Here is a 19,903-nt window from a genome sequence, read left to right as displayed (position 1 = left end):
CTCTTTTCGTTTAATGCTTTGTCTACTGAAAAAGACGTCCTTGCATGTACTGAAAAGAGTTTGCTGTTTGCCATTTAACTCCCATGCTGGAAGGCTAATACAGTGTCATATGCATGTATGCAGTATGTTCTTCTACTCCTGTAAAATGTTAATATTAGGATGCTTTTCAGCTCTGTTGCATTGCCACTGTAGAGCTGAGTTGCTTGTTGCAGTTACGCCACTTCCGTGTGCAGCCAGTAGAGGGAGCTCTCTCATCACCCTTGACAGCAGGGCTCTCACATCCAACTTGCTACACCTTCTTTCACTCACACTGGACCTTATAGCCATTAATACCACCTGCTAGTGTGGTTATTGATATCGTCTCGATTCACTGCAGGCTTGTTGATCCCAAAAGCGCTTAGGACGTCAATGTAGGCGTTATATTGACTTCCATTAGCGTCCATCTCTTTTGGATCCTTAGCTGGAAGTAGAGGTGATTGCTGCGTCAGCCGCGGTGAACAACACACAAGACACTACGGGGCATTCCACTGATCACACTGCACAGGGTGCCCACTAGGGGTCCGAGAGCGGTTGTCATGGTAACAGGCAGCGAGGTTGGCATGAGCTGCGCTGAAGGTTTTTTTGTTTTTTTTCCTCCTTTACATCATTCCTGCTATGTGGGTGTCATCTGATAGTGTGTAAATGTGTGTCCATGTGTGGGATCATCTGATGGTGTCTCTGGTGTTTCTCCACCTGTGTAGATGGAGCAGGTGTCAGATGATGAGTTGGACCATGGGGCCGAGGAGGACAGCGATAAGGAGGACCAGGACCTGGACAAGATGTTTGGAGCTTGGCTGGGAGAGCTGGACAAGCTTACACAGGTTAACAGAGACACACACACACACACACACACACACACACACACACACACACACACACACACACACACACACACACACACACACACACACACACACACACACAGAGAGGGTGGTTGGTTACACAGATACTGACTCACACAGGTAGAGAAGCAGAGTGAAAGGAAAGGGGCTGTATCCATAGCAACCTTAACACTGCTAATCCTGTCTCCCTATACTGTATCCTAGCAACTCCCCTCCCACCACCACTTTCTATTGAGCATTTGTGCGTGCGTGCGTGTGTGTGTGTGTGCGTGTGTGTCTACACTAGCAGGTTGCTTAGATCCTGTGCTTTGACTGTCGTGTCAGAGCGTGTGGTTTTTGCATACGTGAACCTCATGCTTTGCGTGTGTTTGCTCTGTAGAGTCTGGATGACGGCAGGCCCCAGAAACCACTGCAGAAGGCTCCTCTCAGACAGGAGACTAACATGGCCAACTTCTCCTACCGCTTCTCCATGTACAACATCAACGGTGAGACCTCACACACAGCGTCCAGATCAGTATAACAACAGAAGAGAGTTTTTACAAATCGGATAAACAAAATCATGAAACCCCTCCCCTCTCTGCCTTCTCTGTTCTTCCTCTATCCTTTATCTCCCTGCAGAGGCGTTGAACCAGGGCGACACGGTGGACCTGGACGCCCTGATGGCTGACCTGTGCTCCATTGAACAGGAGCTCAATACCATTTCCAAACCAAACTCCGCTTCTCGTGGTCAGAACAAAGGCCAGCAGCGGGCCCCTGGGGGGCGCAGTGCCAGCACCAAACACACAGGCACCAGTGGAGGGGGAAGCAGCGGAGGTAGTGCTGCTGAATAATGTGCATTTTCAATAGTGCTTCATGTAGTATTTGAACAAGCATACAATCATTCCAATACAGTAATATCATAAAGAATAATGCTGTTTTTAAGAACCCTCCTGTCACTTAATTTATGTGATTATTGAATATTGATGTTTAAAAATGATACATGTAGCACCAGAAATCAAACAAATAGTTTTAATTCATCATCAGTGGACCACATATCATTAAAAAAGCAATGCATCTACTATTTCTCTTTATCTGAGCTGTGTTCAAACTTGGAACTCCCCCACAGGAAGCACCAGTAGCAGTACCCGGGCGTCGCCGGCCAACACAGTACGAGGCGGCAGCGTCAACGCACGCCCCGCAGCCTCCAACATCTCCCTGGACGACATCACCTCTCAGCTGGAGAGGGCCTCTCTGAGCATGGATGAAGCGGCACGGCAGACCTCTTCCTCTTCTTCCTCCTCCGCCTCTTCCTTCTCCTCCACTACGCTCCGGCGGCCCTCGTCCGGGTCGTCCGGCGGCGGGCAACACAGGAGGACGGGCTCGGTTGGCGCCGTCAGCGAGCAGGAGGCTCCGTCCCAGCGGTCCAGTGTAAATTCAGCATGTGCCTCAGCGTCCAGCATGGACTCCCTGGACATTGATAAAGTGATGACGGGTGGAGAGGGGGAGGGCCAGAGCAGCCCCGGCACACAAGGACAGAACCAGACCAACACAGAGGTATGACTGACACTGACATACACACAGGGAAAATCATATTTATAAAGATATCAGAGGGGTAGACAGAAAGTTATCAGCTCATGGAAAAGTGTGTGTGTGTGAAAGACTGCGTGCACATTTCCACACGTGAGGTAAGCTCTGCATGTTTAACAACACCGCATGACGTTCTTGGGTCAATCCACAATACGGCCCGCGTATTGTGCATTAGACGGCGTGTTCATGAATGCGTTGTAATCTCCTTTAAGGCTGCCTATGAGCGTGGATTACAATGTTAACATCTACCATTTCTGAATTCCTTTGTTCTGTCACCAAGCACGCTCTAACACAAGCAGAATGTCTTTTAAAATCAGATATGACCGTTAAGTGTCCCGGAGGAGAGAAAAGATAGAGAAAGGAGGAGAAGAGAGGAGAAACATGACAGTGAAGTAGTATTTCAGTTCAGAAGAAAAAGTTTACAAGTTAAAGGGATAGTTTGGATCTTTTTAAAGTGGCGTTGTATGAGGTTCTAATCCAGAGTCGGTGTATTGCCAAGAAGCTCATACAACCCCCTCTATCTCTTTAACTCAATATCATGCATGTCCCTTGTCCCCCCCCCCCTCGTGCATGTCATCATATTATCTCTGTCTGCATCCTGTCCTTCATCTGTGGTCTCTATCCACACACACCTTGCCTGCACCTCCTGACACTCCCCCAGCATGTCACACTGCGACGGGCCAGGCGGCAGCTTGACTTCGCCTCACGGGAGGGCGACGTGGATCGGGCCACTGTAAGTGTGTGTGAGCATGCATGTGTGCGTGTGTGCGTGCGTGCATGCGTTTTGGCATTTGCAGGGTAGAGTGTAAGACGCATAATGAAATTTTAGCCTCCAACAGTTGGCTGCACATGTAACCATAAGTGTAAACGTGTGAAAGAGGGATTGTATGTGTGTGTGTGTTTGTGAAAGTAGCTTTAGACTATAGGTTTTTGTAGCTAGCCAGAACGCACAGTATGCAATGTATTCACACACTCATCATGTTTGCTCTGTACATATCTACTTCTCATTGCTTCTTTACCCACAGCTGCAGCTAATGACACCCACAACTGCTGATCGCTCCGTTTATGGAACCTTCTCTCGCTTCCACCCTTCTTTTTACACACAAAGATCAAAAACCCCTGCGATTAATAAGCCTCCCAAGAATCACCCGGCGCTGACTTTTTTTTCTATATTTTGTCTGTTCCTCTGCTCTCTCTTTTCACCCAAGCACTCCTATCTGGACCGAGAAACCTCGCTCATTCTGAAAAGCATAGCAGGAAAGCCTTCTCACCTCCTGACCAAGGTGACTTCCTCATACACTCGCTTCTTCGCTTGCTCTCCTGTGCGTGCGTTTGTGTGCGTGCGTGCGTGTGTGTGTGTGTGTGTCTGTGTGTGCACTGCTCCTCTCTTCTGCTTTGCATGTGTTGGAAAAATCCATGCTTAAAAAACAGCTGCTGGAAATCAGACGCAACAATTTCTCAGCAGATGTCAGCTGTTCTCAACTGGAGAGGCACCCTCACTGTCTCCAACAGGATCTGTGATAGCACTGTCAAAAAAGATTTGTGGACATTTAGATAAACGCACACAAAGAGAAATACATTAGGCTGAAGTTAAGGAAAGTTGAATACACCAGAAAAATGAATTACAATTCCCACAAAATGAAATGGAATGGATTTTTCCCATACGTCATCTTTCAGCATTTACCATGCACATACTGTACCATGCTGATTGATTGAATACACTTGATTGTTTTGTCCCGCTTATCTTTCACTGGCATGTGATCTTTTGTCTGTGAGTCTCAACTTTCCTGCATTCTTGCCGTCTCTCTCCATGGAGCCGGCTTTTGATTTGCTCTGTTTATGAAATGATGTTATTAGAGTGGTTAGTTAGACGGTCAACAGACAGTGAGTCTGCGACCATTTTTGAAAGTCATCTAAGTCATTATCAATGAAAAAGCCAGACGGTTCTGTGGCTCCTGCTACTCCAGTGTGAGGATTTGCTGCTGGTCTCTGTCTTTCAATCAGAAATGGAATATCATCTGGTTTTTTTACTGGTTGGTCAGACAAAACAAAGTTCTTCCTTTACTTCGCAAACAGTAGTTTTACCATAAAAAATGTAACTTGAGGCCTACTTAAAAGCTTTTTCTTTAGATTAAAGTCGCATCTCAAAGTCTTCATCCGTGGATTCACTTCTTTTGTTTTGTTTTTACCACTATCCTACACGACACAAACCAAACAATCAATGATTAAAGGTCCCATATTGTGCTTATTTTCCAGTTCATACTTTTATTTGTTGTTTCTACTAGAACATGTTTACATACTTAAATGTTAAAAACACGTAATTCTTCTCATCCTGTCTGTCTGAATAAGCCTGTATTCACCCACTCTCTGAAATGCTACATTTTAGCATCTGTCTCTTTAATAGCCCCTCCTGAAAAAGCCTAGTTTATTCTGATTGGTCAGCATCTCCGGGTTTTCCAAATCTGTGCACTCAGCAATTCCGCATTGCAATGCAGCCGGGGAATGACTGTAGCAGCACTTTCTACCTTTATAGTATAGTTGTGACATCACAAAAGTACAGAAGTCCTGACGGCTCTTTTAAAGGCACAGTTTCTTAATATGAGCATTTTTGATACTTTCACAGTATTTATACAGCACCTCAACCTGTTTTTATAATCAAAAAAGCCTTTTTACAATATGGGACCTTTTTTAAAATAGTGTTTAGTTGCAGCCTTATGTGTTATCTCAAAGCCGTGTGTTTATTTGCATTGAGCTCGAATTGGGAACCCACTGTTTAATGTACAGTATCTTTCACATCTGTTTATCCATCATGTGTCGGTCCTCCTAAGTTCTAAACTCTCTCAACACAACTGGAGTTTTACTGTAAACCTCTTGGCAGCAGACCGTCTTCACAGCGAACGCGTTGGCTGCAGCCTCCGGCTCCCGTGCAAAGCTTATGGCGATCAGATGTGTGCAGATTTGCGGCTCAAAGTTTGCCGCTGTTGATTGTGATTCATCCGACCGTTGCTACACGACACACAGCCAAGTGCGAAGCGAGGGAGGTCGACGATGGCCAGAGTTTCTCAAATGTGCTGTTGAGCAAGAGCATTTACTCAATATGAGACAAAACCACAATTTATGTAAGTCTCAGACAGTACAAGGGTTCTTCCATGAGCTTGGAAAACTCTGGAGAATGATTTTGATTATTTGCAGGACTTTAAGCGTCTCCTTCTTTTTAAAGACTGCGAAACAAAAGACAGCCTTGTACTATTCATGTAAGCGTAAAGTGGAAGATCTCCATTTGCGGTCATTGGCATGGACTTGCAGTTTTCTGTCCAAGACCTTCTTCATTTATTTGAATAAAAAAAGATGCCAAGAGTGAAGCTGGCCGACTCTGGCAGTAATATCCACACAAATCATCTGCCCTCACAGGTTACAGCCAAAGTCTTGGAGGGGCGGCTACCTTATCTTTTTATTACGAGACAATGGAATTGTTTCAAGGCTGTAGGTTTGCGTTTCATCGTCTCTCAGTCCGTCTGCGTTTACAGGAAGCATTTGAATGGTTTTAAAAATAGGAGGCAGAGGATAGATTGCCCCTGCGGCGTGCAGGCTGTGAGGGGAGCTTGTGTGTTAGCGTTACACTTTTCACCAGAGAACAGGAGAGAGGGATCGCCCCGGACTCAATAAACCTCTCCTCGCTTGCAAATCAGAATACTGAATGAGCGCGGGATGTTTGGGAACAAGCGGGGAGAGGGAGAGAGAGTGGAGAGACATCAAAGGGAGAGGGTGCCAAGATTTCTTTTTATTTTTTATTATGCAGGCTAGGCAGAAGAGCCTTTTTAAAAAAATTGGCTCTGGTGTGGCTGAGTGTGGAAGTGGAAGGGAAAACGCCTGTGGAATAGGAATCAGATTGATGTCTAATAAAAAGCAGGGTGTAGGTGACATGTAGAAAGGAAGTAATGGAGGGGTAGAGGGAGTTACGCTGGCAACGGGGCTAAACCTACAGTGTGACTCAGATTGACTCTGGACTGTAATCTGCACAACCCCCGTGACCTCTCTCTCTCTCTCTCTCTCTCTCTTACTCACGCTCACACTTGGCTGACTAAAAGCCTGCCACTATGTGTTGGCCAAACATAGTGTTGCATTAATGTGTATGCGCCCTGGAGCTGGTCATGTGGAAAAGGTAGTCTGGGTCAAGGAGGAGGGGGGGCGTACTGAGATAAGAGGCTTGGGGGGTGCTTGTTAATACCCCTCACTCCTTCTCTTTTAACACATTCGGCTGTCAACACACACACACAACTTCAAATATTCAGCACCTCGGCTTCTCGGTCACCCAAATTCCACTCTCCGTTGTTGTCACTGTGGTTTAGCTCCGGGGGCCCACGTCGGTCACGGACTCCCCTGCTCGTCCTGATTGGCTAGAAGGTCTTGCAGTCGGGGCTCTGGGGTTGGTTGACCCCCCCCTCATTCTACTACTTTTAAGGGGATTATGCTCCATTGATTGGGCACGCTCCCAAACCCCTGCATCTCTTATAAAACAGAGTGAGAGAGAGAGAGAGAGAGAGGAAGAGGGTGATGGAGAGGGGGTAAGCAAAGAGAGGGGAGGAAGCAGGAAGAGAGAGTTGAAGGCTAGAAGGGGGAGGTGCGTCGTCCTCCCCGCTGTCTCATTTGGGGTTTTAGTCAAGTTGTGTTCGTCTCGGGCGCACATGTCTGCGTGTCAGCCAACAGTCCCAGCTGTCGTCTTTGAGTGATGGAAGACGTGGACGCAGGGATGAATTTCGCCCACTGAGGATTGTTGTGGAATAACTTTTTGCACGCCAGTCGCTGATTGGAAAAGGTGGCAAGCAGACAAACGGACAAAACATTTTTTTATTTTCTCGAAGGCTTTCTCTCTTGCAATGTAAAGAAATCAGACAAAGAAATGTATTTATTTTATTCAGTGACTATAGACGAATGTGGATCTATTTTTCACGCTTGCCCTTCAGATCTGGTTATGATCTTTGCAGGAGATCATCGTATCTTTGAGTGGAGGGTATAGAGGCTTTCTGAGCTGATCCTTCACTCATCCTACCGCAGCCTCTCGCCCTTCGGGGATCTTCTACTATTGTTTCCCTTCTGCTGTATAGCGACATCAAAGGAAAGCGCCGCAGCTCCATATGAATCCAATATGGAACCATAGACAGAAAATGCAGCGCCATATTTGAGGGAAACACCGGGCCGATGTCACAGTAGCAGCGGTTTAGCGTCACGGTGTCTTGCTGGGTTTGATCGAATATTCACACACGAGTGATAAAACACAACCTGCGGAATGGAGGTGATGGCATCCTGCTGGAGGGGGCAGGTAAGCAAACCCAAAGCATGGTAAACTGGATATTTGCAGACACCACGCGCCATCATGCCCGAAGGCTTGTGCATTTAAATGGTTTAGAAGGCTGCTTACTATTTAATGAAGTTGTGTGTGTGCATGATGTCTTGCTCCTGCCAGAGGAATAATGAAAGACATGCGTGAAGAGGATGAGGCAAGGCTATGAAATCAGAGAGCCTTTTTGTTTTTGTCAGGGTTTTATATATATGTGTGTGTGTGTGTGTGTGTGTGTGTGTGTGTGTGTGTGTGTCTGTGTGTGTGTGTGTGTGTGTGTGTGTCTGTGTGTGTCTGTGTGTGTGTTTGTTAATGATAAGTGTATTAACCATGCTCCTGCATGTCCATCTAGGAGGAACAAGCTGCCAAATTAAAGGCAGAGAAGATCAGAGTCGCCCTGGAAAAAATCAAGGAGGCACAGGTCAAAAAGGTAAGACCACCTTTCTCCTTTGTGCACACTCTCACTCACTGACTCGGTTTCATTTTCAAAGAGCGTTCCGACTCATATATAATCATCGCCGTCTCGTCGTAGAGGCTGCACGCCGCATTTCTTTGTGAACTTCGTTCACAGCGAGGCGGCGAAGCGCAGAGAAAATAGGTCATTGCAGTGTTTGATTATGTGCGCGTATCTGCCGGGGAGGGAGCAAAGAAATCAGAAAGAGGCTTCAGGAAGAAAAAAAAAAGAGAGAGAGGGAGAGCTGCAAACACAATGCAGACACAGTCTACACAAAACATCTCATTTACCACATTCGACCAAACTAGCGCTGGTTTTTCAGGGAACAACTGGGCACGTCTCCATTGGGAAATCCATATGGGACTCTACAGACAGGCCATTTCTTACCAGTGTTTCCGCCATTGAATGAACTGTCTCAACAGAATGGTGTCCTTTACATGTGATGAATAGTTGAGACCCGGCAGTGTTTCCCTCTGCCAAGTGAGTACAATATGACAAGGGCGCTGGTACGGCCGGCACATAAAGAAAACCTCGGCCAGCGTAGGAGAACGCCGCGATGTGCTAAATTATTAGTCGTGCGGTTGTCAGCAGCCTCACGATTTACATGTCATTGAAGCCTTTTGATTGCATGTGAGTGTCTGGATTTTATCACAGTTGAAGCTGTGGGATTTTAGGTTTGACTTCGAGATTTTTTTCTACCCAGCCAGACTGGGAGGTTTTAGGGGTCCCTCCTGTGAGAAATGTAGGTCAGACTTCCCACGTCTTAGTCTCACAGCTCTCCCAGCGTTCTCATTGGTCCAAGCCTCTCTTCAATCAACTGTAGCCACACACCGATTGGATGTCAGGGCCCTCAGTGGGAGGGATCGAACAGGAGGTCAAGGAATTGAGGGCTTTATTGGGTTTCACACTAAGACAAGTCTTATGTAGGCTGCGATTGTGTGAGGCTGGATTTGGCCCGTGTTTGTCTCGTTCAGATTAGTTTAAGCTTGCTTTTATATATAGGACTTCACTGCTGCCTATAGATGCAAAACTTTGGCCAGATTATTGGGTTTTTAGTTTTTTCAAGCGCACGACCCCATCCTTTCATCAACAGATCCTGGGGCTTAATTGGAGATGGACTGTTGCTGCTGAAATACGTACAAATACAAAATTACTTCATTGCAAATTTGTCTGAAAGGGATTATATGAACTTTTGGAGGTTATTGTTCCTTTGGACAGAAGTTTCACTCTGGAAGATCCCTGGTGATAAGCAGTAATTTCAGGTGTTGATCTTCAAAAATCCCTCTCCTCTTCTTCCTCAGCTGGTGATCAGGGTCCACATGTCAGACGAGAGCTCCAAGACCATGATGGTGGATGAGCGGCAGACAGTGAGGCAGGTGCTGGACAGCCTGCTGGATAAATCCCACTGTGGCTACAGCCCTGACTGGTCTCTGGTGGAAACTATCAATGAGCTACAGATGGGTAAGTTTCCAGCACATCGGAGTCAAATAAACATTGTTTATGGTTTCGCTTCAGTCTGCACTGTTGGCGTGTGTACAGGGATTCTGTATTATAATTATATGTGATCTAAATATAGCTACTGTTTGTGACCTGGGGCTAATTGCCAGGCTTACTGTTAAAGGTTCTGCTCCACCCAAAACACGACACTCCCTGGAGGGGGGAAATCAAATGCACATTTGCGCCTCAGCAAAAAAAAACTGCATATCTTGCAACTTCTCTTCATCCCTCCATCTTCTATTCACCTTCTCTCAGAGCGTATTTTTGAGGATCACGAGAACCTGGTGGAGAATCTCTTAAACTGGACCCGGGACAGCCACAACAAGCTCATGTTCATCGAACGCATCGAGAAATACGCTCTTTTCAAGAACCCTCAGGTGACTGTCCATTACACATACAGCTCATCTTCTCAATACCCTCTCTGCATTCAGTGGATAAATGCCAAGCGCACATGCTATACACACAAACACATTGTTTATGCATGCTCAGAGCCGGCACAACCTAGAGAGCCAGGGAGTGAACGAGGGAGTGTGTTTGTGTGGGAGAGTTGGAAGTAGGTCAAAGCTGTAAAGCGCGTAAAGGTGAATAATTTATTTAACATAAGATGAGGTGAGCCACCGACTTTACACTTCCCCCCTCCCCTTCTCTGTTCCTCTCAATCATCTCCAGAACTATTTGCTGGGGCGGAAGGAGACATCTGAAATGGCTGACAGGAATAAAGAGGCTTTATTAGAGGTGAGGTTCTGCACAAACACAAACTTTCCTATCATCCACACATCAGGAGGATCACTCACAAGATAAACTTTCTGTGCGTCATCAGGAGTGTTTCTGTGGCGGCTCGGTGTCCGTGCCAGAGATCGAGGGCATCCTGTGGCTGAAGGAGGACGGGAAGAAGTCGTGGAAGAAACGCTACTTCCTCCTCAGAGCTTCCGGGATCTACTACGTCCCCAAAGGCAAAGCCAAGGTCAGTGAGGCTCGGGATGGGGTGTACTTCAGGCACAGTCAGACAAAATGAAGATGGAGAACGGAAATGTGTGTTGGGGTTATGAGAACCAGATTCACGCAGTCTGCTCTGTGGTATTTCCTGTTGCCCGATCACTTTGAACACAACAGAAACATGCGCTATCGTCCTCCAGAGTCACTTTTTGTCTACAGTCAGTAACTGCACAAGCTGAGTCCAGTGCTGTTTATCGTTCTGTGTTCTCTCTGAGCTACAAAGTCCTACGATAGGTTATTGTGAAACACTGAAAAAAAACTACCATATATTAAAATTTGATCTGTGTAATTACCCTCAAAAACAGTACAACTTGACTACAGCGGGACTTGGATCCTCTTAGCATAATTATTTAAAGCCCATTTAAGAGCAAATTCACTGAAGCACAAAAACTTGAGCATGTGCTCCAAAAATCCTTTTAGACTGTTTAATATGTGATTAAGACTTTTGTGCTGCATGTCTTTATACATCCTGTCCAAACCGTGACCAAAAACGTAAGGCGTACCTGTCTTATTCTGGCGTCAAGGACAGCATGTGACAGTGCAGACTCCAGTTCACTCAGCCTTCAAAGTCAACCATGCATCAATCCATCCTCCTCTCTCTATCCCCTTCTGCAGGCATCCAGAGATCTGGTGTGCTTCCTGCAGCTGGACCACGTTAACGTGTATTACGGCCAGGACTACCGCAGCAAATACAAGGCTCCTACTGACTACTGCCTGGCCCTGAAGGTGAAGCCCTGTCGTTATAGCTTCCTTCTGTGTGGCGAAACCAAATGTGCAAATGTCATTGAGCAAGACATTGGTAGCATGTTAACGCAGACACTGACAGAGTGTGAATTTATTTATTTATGGATGTAAAATAGTAGTGTGAACATGTGAAATGATTCTTATGATCCCTAGAGACTTCTCTACGCTGTCAGACAAGCATCCACAATGCATTTACTGACATTAGCCTTCCATTAGAAAATACCTGTTTATATAAAATGTTTCCAAACATGTCCATTAGTATTATTTCATTCCATTTGGTTGTCGTTTAATAAGTGGTGACGTGTTATTACCAATTAGCCTATAATATATCATATAATCTGTTCATAATGTAGAAACTAGCATTTTGAAGTGGACATGTAAGGCATCTGTGGGTGGTAAAATGAGTCGTTTACTTCTTTTTGCAGCATCCACAAATCCAGAAGAAGTCACAGTACATCAAGTATCTGTGCTGTGATGATGTCAGGACCCTGCACCAATGGGTGAATGGAATTCGCATCGCCAAGGTGCGTCTACTTTCTTCTCGTTAGTCCGCGAAAAGGCCAAAATGTAGCTCTCGACATTTCCAAGAGGAATGATGTTAACTAATTATATCACTGTGCTTTTCCCCCATGTTTCTGTGTAGTATGGCAAGCAACTGTATGTGAACTACCAGGAAGCCATGAAGAGGACAGAGGCGGCCTATGATTGGTCCTCTCTCTCTACCTCCAGCATCCGATCAGGCTCCAGCTCTGCCAGCATACCTGGTCAGTTGAGTTCGTCAGTATGATAGATTCCAAAGACAGCATCTAGTTCATGATCATTGTCATAATTCCCACAATGCACTTCCCCTGTCTGGTAAATGCCATCTTTTAAACATCATGTCCCAAATAGAAGTATACTATCTCACTGCCAGTTATAATTCAAGAACTTTATTAGTAATGTCACTCTACTAAAAATATATTTCTCTTACTGTTCAAGAGTCCCAGTCTAATCACTCAGGCCAGTCAGACAGCGGCGTGGACACAGGCTCTTCTCATGGCCGGTCCCAGAGTGTGGTGAGCTCCATTTTTTCTGAGGCCTGGAAGAGGGGTACCCAGATCGAGGAGAGCTCCAAGGTATGGGTTTCTTCATCTGAAAAACTGTTATTATAGTTGCTTATCTGTTTACGTCACTGAGCTAACACGCAGTCTCTTTTTAGCATATGAGAATGGAGGCGACCAGAGGGGCCACCCTGCCGCATGCTTCCCACAGTCACCGGCATCACAGCCAGCATTCAGCTGATCACCCAGCCCTGACGCCCCCTCCCCAACCTCAGCCTCAGTCTCAGCCCCAACCTCAGCCCCAGCCCCAGCAGCAGCAGCAGCAGCAGCAGCAGCAGCACCCACCACAGCATCAGCACCAATCAGTGCACCAACAGACGCCTCCCCAGCCGCAGCACCAGCAACTGCCTCCTCAGCACCTGTCACCTCAACAGGCCCCGCAGCTGCCCCCCCAGTATCAGACTTCTCAACAGGCCCCACAGCCGGGCCCCCAGTATCAGACTTCTCAACAGGCCCCACAGCCACGCCCCCAGTATCAGACTTCTCAACAGGCCCCGCAGCCGCCCCGAGAGTATCATACTTCTCAACCGGCCCCGCAGCCGCCACCCCAGTATCAGACCTCTCAACGGGCCCCGCAGCCGCCACCCCAGTATCAGACCTCTCAACAGGCCCCGCAGCCGCCACCCCAGTATCAGACCTCTCAACAGATGCCGCAGCCCCCACCCCAGTATCAGACCTCTCAACAGATGCCGCAGCCCCCACCCCAGTATCTTCATCGCCCTCAGCAGTCGCCACAGTCTCCACAGAAACAGCCGCAGACCATCAGCAACTACAACCACGTGCCCCCACAGCAGCAGCAACAACTGGTGGTTACTCCACCCCCACCTCCCCCTCCGCCACCTCCCCCTCCTCCCCCACCCCCAGTTCAAATGGTGTCCCACCACTCACCGGCTCCCACCATGTACAAGTTTAGCACCATTACCAGGCTTCAGAACCAGAACCACAGGCTGCCCGGTCACCTCCATGCGTTAGGTCAGCAAGTCCTACCCCCAGCTCCGACACCACCTGCAGCACTGGTGCCCATCAAACCCAATGTGAATCACATTGCGGCAAGGACTAACGTCCCGCCTCCCCCTCCGCCACCTCCTCCCCCTCCACCGTCCATGCCAACCCCCGGCTCAGCCATGGCTGTGCTGAGGCTCGGCCCTCCAAGCCCAGCGACCCCACCTGCCTTCATTCCCCCACCCCCAGCAGCTCCACCTGCTCCACAGACCAACGGAGTAACATTTCCTCCCCCTCCTTCTCCCCCACCACCGTCTGCACCTGCTCCCATGAGCCACCCTGTTTACCCTAATGGGCTAAAGTACGCTCTGAAGGAACGGTTTCCCAGCCCGCCACGTGACCTCCTCTCTCCAAACGGAGGCCTTGAGGAGTCCCCACCTCCTGCCCCTGCTCCCCCACCCCCACCTCCTCCACCTCCACCTCCGCCGCCACCTCCTCCTCCTCCCCAGCAGTTCCCAGTGCCAGCCCAGTTCCCACCCCCTCCTGCACCGCCACCAGCGCCACCCAAAACCTTCACCCCGGGCTTTGTCCCCCATACTGCCCCAAAACCTGTGTCACCTGTCTCCCCATTTCCTCCTGCCCCACCTCCTGCTTCCCTGAGTGGCCCGACCCCACCGCCACCTCCACCCCCACCTCCACCTGCACCTCTCAAGAAGCAGTTCAGCCTCCAGGCCAGCCACATCTCCGGACATCCCCCTCCGACTCTCCCCAAGCAGCACAGCCTGTCCAAACAAACCTCCGTCTCAACGGGAGCCGCTCCTACCATGTCTTTGGTGAAACAACTAGCAAGTCAGTTTCCAGGAGCTTCATCCCAAGTAGCCAATCACACGGAGAGCCCCAAAGCCCCCCTCTCCCCACCTGCGGTCAAGACCAAACCAAAATGGCAACCTGGGGGTGGCCAACAGCTGCAGTCTCCAGAGTTCCCCCCTCCTCCTCCAGACAACAATATTGCCTTCCCCGCCCCTGCCCCTGCCCCTCCTCCTCCTCCACCTCCACCACCTCCACCAGCCCCTGTCACGGGTCCGACTCCACCTCCTCCTCCCCTCCCCCCTGGAAACCTGGACTCCCTCTCGAGGGGGTCATCCTCTGGGTCCTTCAATTTCGGAGGCAAGAAACCCCCTCCGGCCCCGCAGAGGAACTCCAGCGTCAAGTTGGACGGCTCAGCTTCCTATGAGGAATCCAGGAGAAACTTGTTCAGCAAGTTTGCTCCCCAGAACAATGCCCCTCCTTCCTCCCCATGTCCCACCTCCTCATCCACTGGGTCGCCTTCCAAGGACCCTCCAAGTGGACCCCCTGCTCCCCCAAAACCAGGCAAGCTCAACCTGTCCAACCTGCCAATGGCTCTCCAGGCCAAAGTGAGCCAGGTAAAGCAAATCGGTGGTGACTTCCCTTCCCCACCACCTGAGTGTGGCTACTTTCCCCCTCCTCCCCCGGCCTCTGAGCTCTTCCCGCCTCCTCCACCTCCCGGTAGTGACGCCCACAGCGGAGGACCTCCCAGGGTAGCCGTGGTCAACCCCCAGCCCCAGGCTCCCCCGCCTCCTCCGCCTGTCTCCCTTGTCAGCAACTCGACATGGGGGAAGAGTTCACTGAAAAAGACTCCTCCACCAACGCTTGTGCGGCGCAGTAACAACACCCCGGAGCCCCCTCCGCTCTCATCACCTCCACCAACCTCCCCAAAAGGCAGCTCAGGCCAGCCCAACTTCCTGGAGGATCTAAACCGGACACTGAAGCGAAAGTCAGTGGGTCGCCAAGGTTCTCTTAACTCAGCCGGCCTCACGGGCAAGTTGGACCCTGTCGGAACTATGGACGACATGGCGCTGCCTCCGCCGCCCCCCGAGCTTCTCCTGGACCAAGGAAAGCAAAGCAACGGAGGAAACGGCGGCTACATGTCCGGAAACATCTCAGGCTATGCAACAATACGACGAGGACCCCCGCCTGCACCACCCAAACGGGGGGACACCACCAAACTTACCGGAGAGTGTTGAACTTGGAGAGCAGGACACTAGAAAGACGGACGAATAGACAATGAAAGAATATATGGAAGTGAGCAGTTCCTCTTGGGATCACAATGGTGAATTAATGACTGTGTATATACGTAAACCCCAAACCAGACCGTGGTCAGTTAGTGTTTGCTAATTATTGCCGTTTTTAACATGCTTGGCATTCTGGATCAGTGGGGTTTATAATACTGGGACAATTGAGACTGGAGCAGGTAAGTTTGAGGTCACAGAAAGGTAAAACAGTTTTTTCTGGGATTGTCTTAAACTCTCCGGAAGACATTGCATGGCCCTGTATGGTAAACCCCACCCATCTGGTACACCAAGCAGATTTAAGCAAACACTAATATGAATTGTGCAAATATCACTGGATCCAGGTCTGAGCCACACCATGTTATCCGCTTCTTTGCCATATGTTTGTGCCACGTACTGGAGACAACAAAAAAAAGAAAAAACAACCACATCAGGGTCTTTGTGCTTTGGTACTGCATGGACTTCATGTAAGAACAAGCTGTAAAACATGAAGGTGTTCTGGTGTGCGTGCATGAGAGCGAGACTGCATATGCATACATGCATCACGTGCATTCATGTATGTATGGTGTTATGGTGGGGAAGTAGTTAACCATTAGAGAAGGCCTTCGTGGAGCGGGGACGGTTAAGTTTGCTTTTCTATGAAATTATTTAATGATCGATAAATGGAAGGATTTTTTTAATGAGTGTGTCTTTTAATAGCTGGTCAACAAAGTCTAGAGAGGAACAAAACATGAGGGCGCGATGGAATGTAAACGGGAAAGGTGTAATTTGAAAACGTGAAGAAGAAGAAAAAAAAAATCTGTTCTCTCAAACATTTCTAGACTGTTTCTCCACTTGGCAAATGCAAAAACAGAAGGAAGCCTTATCCCCAAAGTCTTGCACAGAGGTCAAAGCAGAAAGAGGATTTCTTCCAAAGGTTCGGCAGAGTCTGGACTGTGCAACTGGAAAAAAAAAAAAGTTTTTTATTTAATGGACTGTAAACAGAGGAGGAGGAGGAGGAGAAGGCCTGTGGTGGTGTATCTTCGTGGACTGTGTGAGTGTTCCCCGTGCGTTGGCTTGATTTTTGGACCTTATCCTTCAGTTTGTATGTGTACAGTTGCAGCTGCTACTCCGTTACTGTCGGTCCCCGCCGCCTTCTCAAAGTCACCATGGTGTCACAATTCAGGAAGTAGAATGTACAGGTTCAGCCATGTGAAGTATACCTATCCACGCGGAGGTGACCCAGTTGAAAAAGATGCATTTGTCTGGGTTAATGTACAGAATCATGTCGTCAATAACCGGAATCATCCGACTTGCATTTAGACTGAACGTCGCTTTGAAACGTGTGTCTGCCGTATCGTGTTTCTTCATGGTGCCGCCAGTGCGCGGGGGACCCAAGGTTGAGGTTGCACCCTGCAGAGTGGATCGTGAAGGGTTTTCTCATTTCCAGCAGCGATGCCTTCATTTTTAGGGTGCTAGTGCGGTCCGTCAAGGAACTCATCATCAACATGTCCTTGTGTGCCTGGATGACATATCACTAATAGTTCAGACTGTTTCAAAACTGGGTTTAAATTGGCTTCAGTGTGGAAAATGCGTGCTTAAAGTGTCCTGGAGATTTCCACACGAGCCCCGTTATAACAAGCTATTGTTTCGCCACACTCGGTGGTTTGATCACCACTCGAAGCGGGCAGTGTACCATTTCTTATAACTGAATATCATCGTCTTTACCGGAATGTTTGCTACAGTACAGTATGTAAGTTATTGATGTGCTGATGTGAACACGTGGGGCCAAGTGAAATGAAGAAAAATGGTTGCAGATGTGTCCTCTTGCATATAAACTGAAAATCACAATATAAATGTTCCAACCAGATCTCAGTCCGTCTCCTCGTTTGTTCACGGTTTGGATAAGGTGTAGCTGGAGAAGATCTGTTTACAGTAGGTGATTTATTTTAATGTTTAATTTAATTTAAGTACATCTGATTCAATTGGGAAGTGTTTGTCAGTGAACCTTAGGCTCCCTCTGGTGGTCTTATTCTGTCCTACACTAAGAAAAAGTGCAACATCAATCAGTTGTGCCTGTTTCTGCTGCTAAAAGAGAAAAACAAGATACAAACGTAGCCTTGTGATGAAAAAAAAGACCCTGTAAGTCATCATAATAAAAAACTTACTCAAAATAGCACCTTAGTAATAGTTCAAAATACAACACATGCCAATTCAAATGTCAAGAATGCTCTTTTTTTTAGAGCTACAAGGTCATTTTGAGATACTTACTCATTATTACTTTGACCGTTTCTCATTTTTGTGATGCTTCATTGGCTTCCATATTTAGGATCCTATTATAGTATAATTTAAATAATGGGGATTGAACCCTGAACTCCTAAAAGTTAGTAGTTTGTAAATGTTTCATTAAAAAAAGGACAAAAATGATGGTGTACAAATTCCCTTTTTAATTCAAGTCTGTCTTCTGATTTGTTAGCACCTTAAAGTTTCTTCTAAATGTGAGTTTTACACCAGGTAATTGGTGAAAGTGTCGCCTCTGGGCCCGATGTCCTCTGTGTGGCTGTGGTGGGAGTGACTGTGCTGGACGGGTGGAGGAGGTGGATAAGGTGTAGAATGAGCCGGGACTGCTGAAAGACAGTGGGCCTCTTGTTAGTTACATGCACTGGAAATCACACAGGGGAATAGTTTAAAGTCGGGAACTGATTGGAGTTCAAAAGTGTGTTTACCTGTGTCCGCAAATGGGATGTTGAAATGCATTCTCCCTCTAAAGATCATCTGTGGAATCAGAGCCTTGAGATTATTCACATCCACCCTATAGCCTAGATCACGATGTATTTGCTACAACTCAAAACCGAAACTAGGTCAGTTACAGCACCGTACTCTCCCTTCTTGTCTGTGTCCTCACCTCCTCACTGGACTCCTCACTGGAGCTCGAGGAGTCGCGGCCACACCTGAGATTAAGCACCTGTGTGGTTGTGGCGGACACCTGAACACGACTGGTGCAGGAGAATGACGGCTGAAGGAAAAGAGAGGATGGTGTTTTTAATACTCTGTATAATGCAAATATCTAGTCATTGTCCCACTGCATCGTGCCAGGACAGATTTGACCAGTGCACTCTGTCCCAGTATATTTGTGCCAATGCAAACAGTGGGCTGCATCAGTCTGTCAACATATGTCCTACCCAGAATTAAGATATGAGGTGTTCAGTGTCCAAGAGTGGCATACAGGTACACTGAAATATGACACTCTTATATAAGGCACCATATTAGTCCCATTTTCAGGTTCATACTTGTATTTTGAGTTTCTATTATAGACCATGTGTGCATTTCTCTGTGGATTAAGCGTTTTGATACACTTGCAGTATTTATATAGCACCTAAACCTGCTTTATTTTCTAAAAAGACACCTAAATCTCACTTTTTCTTACAATCTGGGACCTTTAACTTTATGTGTTATGCCCCCTGTTGTGCACAAAACTAAAACAACCCTTCATTTACCCCTTATACCCCTCAATCCAGGTTTTTTTTCACCCCTGCTGACGTTAAATGTCTCACCACATAGAAGCCAGGTCTGAAGGCACACGTCTGGGGGTCCCTCCTGGAAGTCTTCAAACACTGCGTCTCTTTAACGGCAAATACCATCAGCAGGTCAGCGGCGTTCGGGCCAACGGGAATAACCTGGCATACCATAATATCATATGTGATATTTGTCATGATAAAGATGAACCGTCAACAGACAAAAGAACAGGAGAAATGAGAACTATGTGCAGACTCACCCTTGTGACAGAGCCTCGGGTTGCCCGGTAAAGATGGTTGCCAACATACGTAGAGCTGACCTCTGCTACAGACGCTCTAAGACCCTTGTTTGCCATAGACTCCAGCTGAGAGTTGTACCGCGGCAGTCCTGCAAGGACGAAGACGAGGAGAGAGTCAGTCGCTGTCTGCTCCTGTGGAGATGAATACAGAGAGCCACTCACCTGAGCATCCCAGAGTCTGCAGCAGAGCCAGGAGAATCACATAGGACTTCATCTTGACTGCAACCAAACCAAAAATGCCTCAGTCCCTGATTTACCTCCCTCCTACCCTCCATAACCCCTCAAACAAAACCCTCCCCTGCTGTCTGTCCAGCTTCCTTCACGCAGTAGCTGTTGACCTTTGTTCAGCACTATTGATCCCAGCCTGATGCCCTGAATTAAACTAGACCAATCGGAGCAGACAAACAGGTGCTAAAATGGAGCGTGTTTTGAACATTAGAGCATGTAAACAGGTTTTAGTAGCTAGATCTAAAAATGATGTCCCCTTTAAGGCCAACACAAA

The 19,903-nt window shown here is 47.7% G+C and overlaps 2 protein-coding genes across 4 annotated transcripts in view; one reads left to right on the top strand and one right to left on the bottom strand.

Annotated features, from left to right (window-relative positions):
* raph1b (Ras association (RalGDS/AF-6) and pleckstrin homology domains 1b) overlaps positions 1 to 17,432 on the top strand; it is a 38,578-nt gene extending 21,146 nt beyond the window's left edge. For 2 of the 3 annotated variants that reach the window (XM_083937920.1, XM_083937919.1), the window contains 16 exons: positions 741 to 860; positions 1,261 to 1,366; positions 1,500 to 1,694; positions 1,987 to 2,414; positions 3,109 to 3,180; positions 3,656 to 3,730; positions 8,138 to 8,215; positions 9,541 to 9,700; positions 9,992 to 10,113; positions 10,406 to 10,471; positions 10,557 to 10,700; positions 11,348 to 11,458; positions 11,902 to 12,000; positions 12,120 to 12,240; positions 12,455 to 12,591; positions 12,675 to 17,432. In XM_083937920.1, the coding sequence (XP_083794046.1) occupies positions 741 to 860; positions 1,261 to 1,366; positions 1,500 to 1,694; positions 1,987 to 2,414; positions 3,109 to 3,180; positions 3,656 to 3,730; positions 8,138 to 8,215; positions 9,541 to 9,700; positions 9,992 to 10,113; positions 10,406 to 10,471; positions 10,557 to 10,700; positions 11,348 to 11,458; positions 11,902 to 12,000; positions 12,120 to 12,240; positions 12,455 to 12,591; positions 12,675 to 15,563 (4,923 nt within the window). In that variant the 3' untranslated portion in view covers positions 15,564 to 17,432. The remainder of the gene's footprint in view (positions 1 to 740; positions 861 to 1,260; positions 1,367 to 1,499; positions 1,695 to 1,986; positions 2,415 to 3,108; positions 3,181 to 3,655; positions 3,731 to 8,137; positions 8,216 to 9,540; positions 9,701 to 9,991; positions 10,114 to 10,405; positions 10,472 to 10,556; positions 10,701 to 11,347; positions 11,459 to 11,901; positions 12,001 to 12,119; positions 12,241 to 12,454; positions 12,592 to 12,674) is intronic. The other variant, XM_083937921.1, reaches the window with a different exon arrangement.
* A 660-nt stretch (positions 17,433 to 18,092) lies between these two features.
* spp2 (secreted phosphoprotein 2) lies at positions 18,093 to 19,615 on the bottom strand (the record flags this gene model as incomplete). The annotated part of the gene is made up of 5 exons (XM_083938009.1): positions 18,093 to 18,167; positions 18,493 to 18,603; positions 19,142 to 19,264; positions 19,363 to 19,490; positions 19,564 to 19,615. The coding sequence occupies 5 exons, from the start codon at positions 19,613 to 19,615 to the stop codon at positions 18,093 to 18,095; spliced, it is 489 nt and encodes a 162-aa protein (XP_083794135.1).
* Between the last annotated feature and the right edge of the window lie 288 nt (positions 19,616 to 19,903).

This window comes from Echiichthys vipera (assembly GCF_963691815.1).
Source record: "Echiichthys vipera genome assembly, chromosome: 23".
Lineage (NCBI taxonomy): Eukaryota > Metazoa > Chordata > Actinopteri > Perciformes > Trachinidae > Echiichthys > Echiichthys vipera.
Note: the sequence above shows the minus strand (reverse complement) of the source record. Positions and strands in the feature narration are given on the sequence as shown.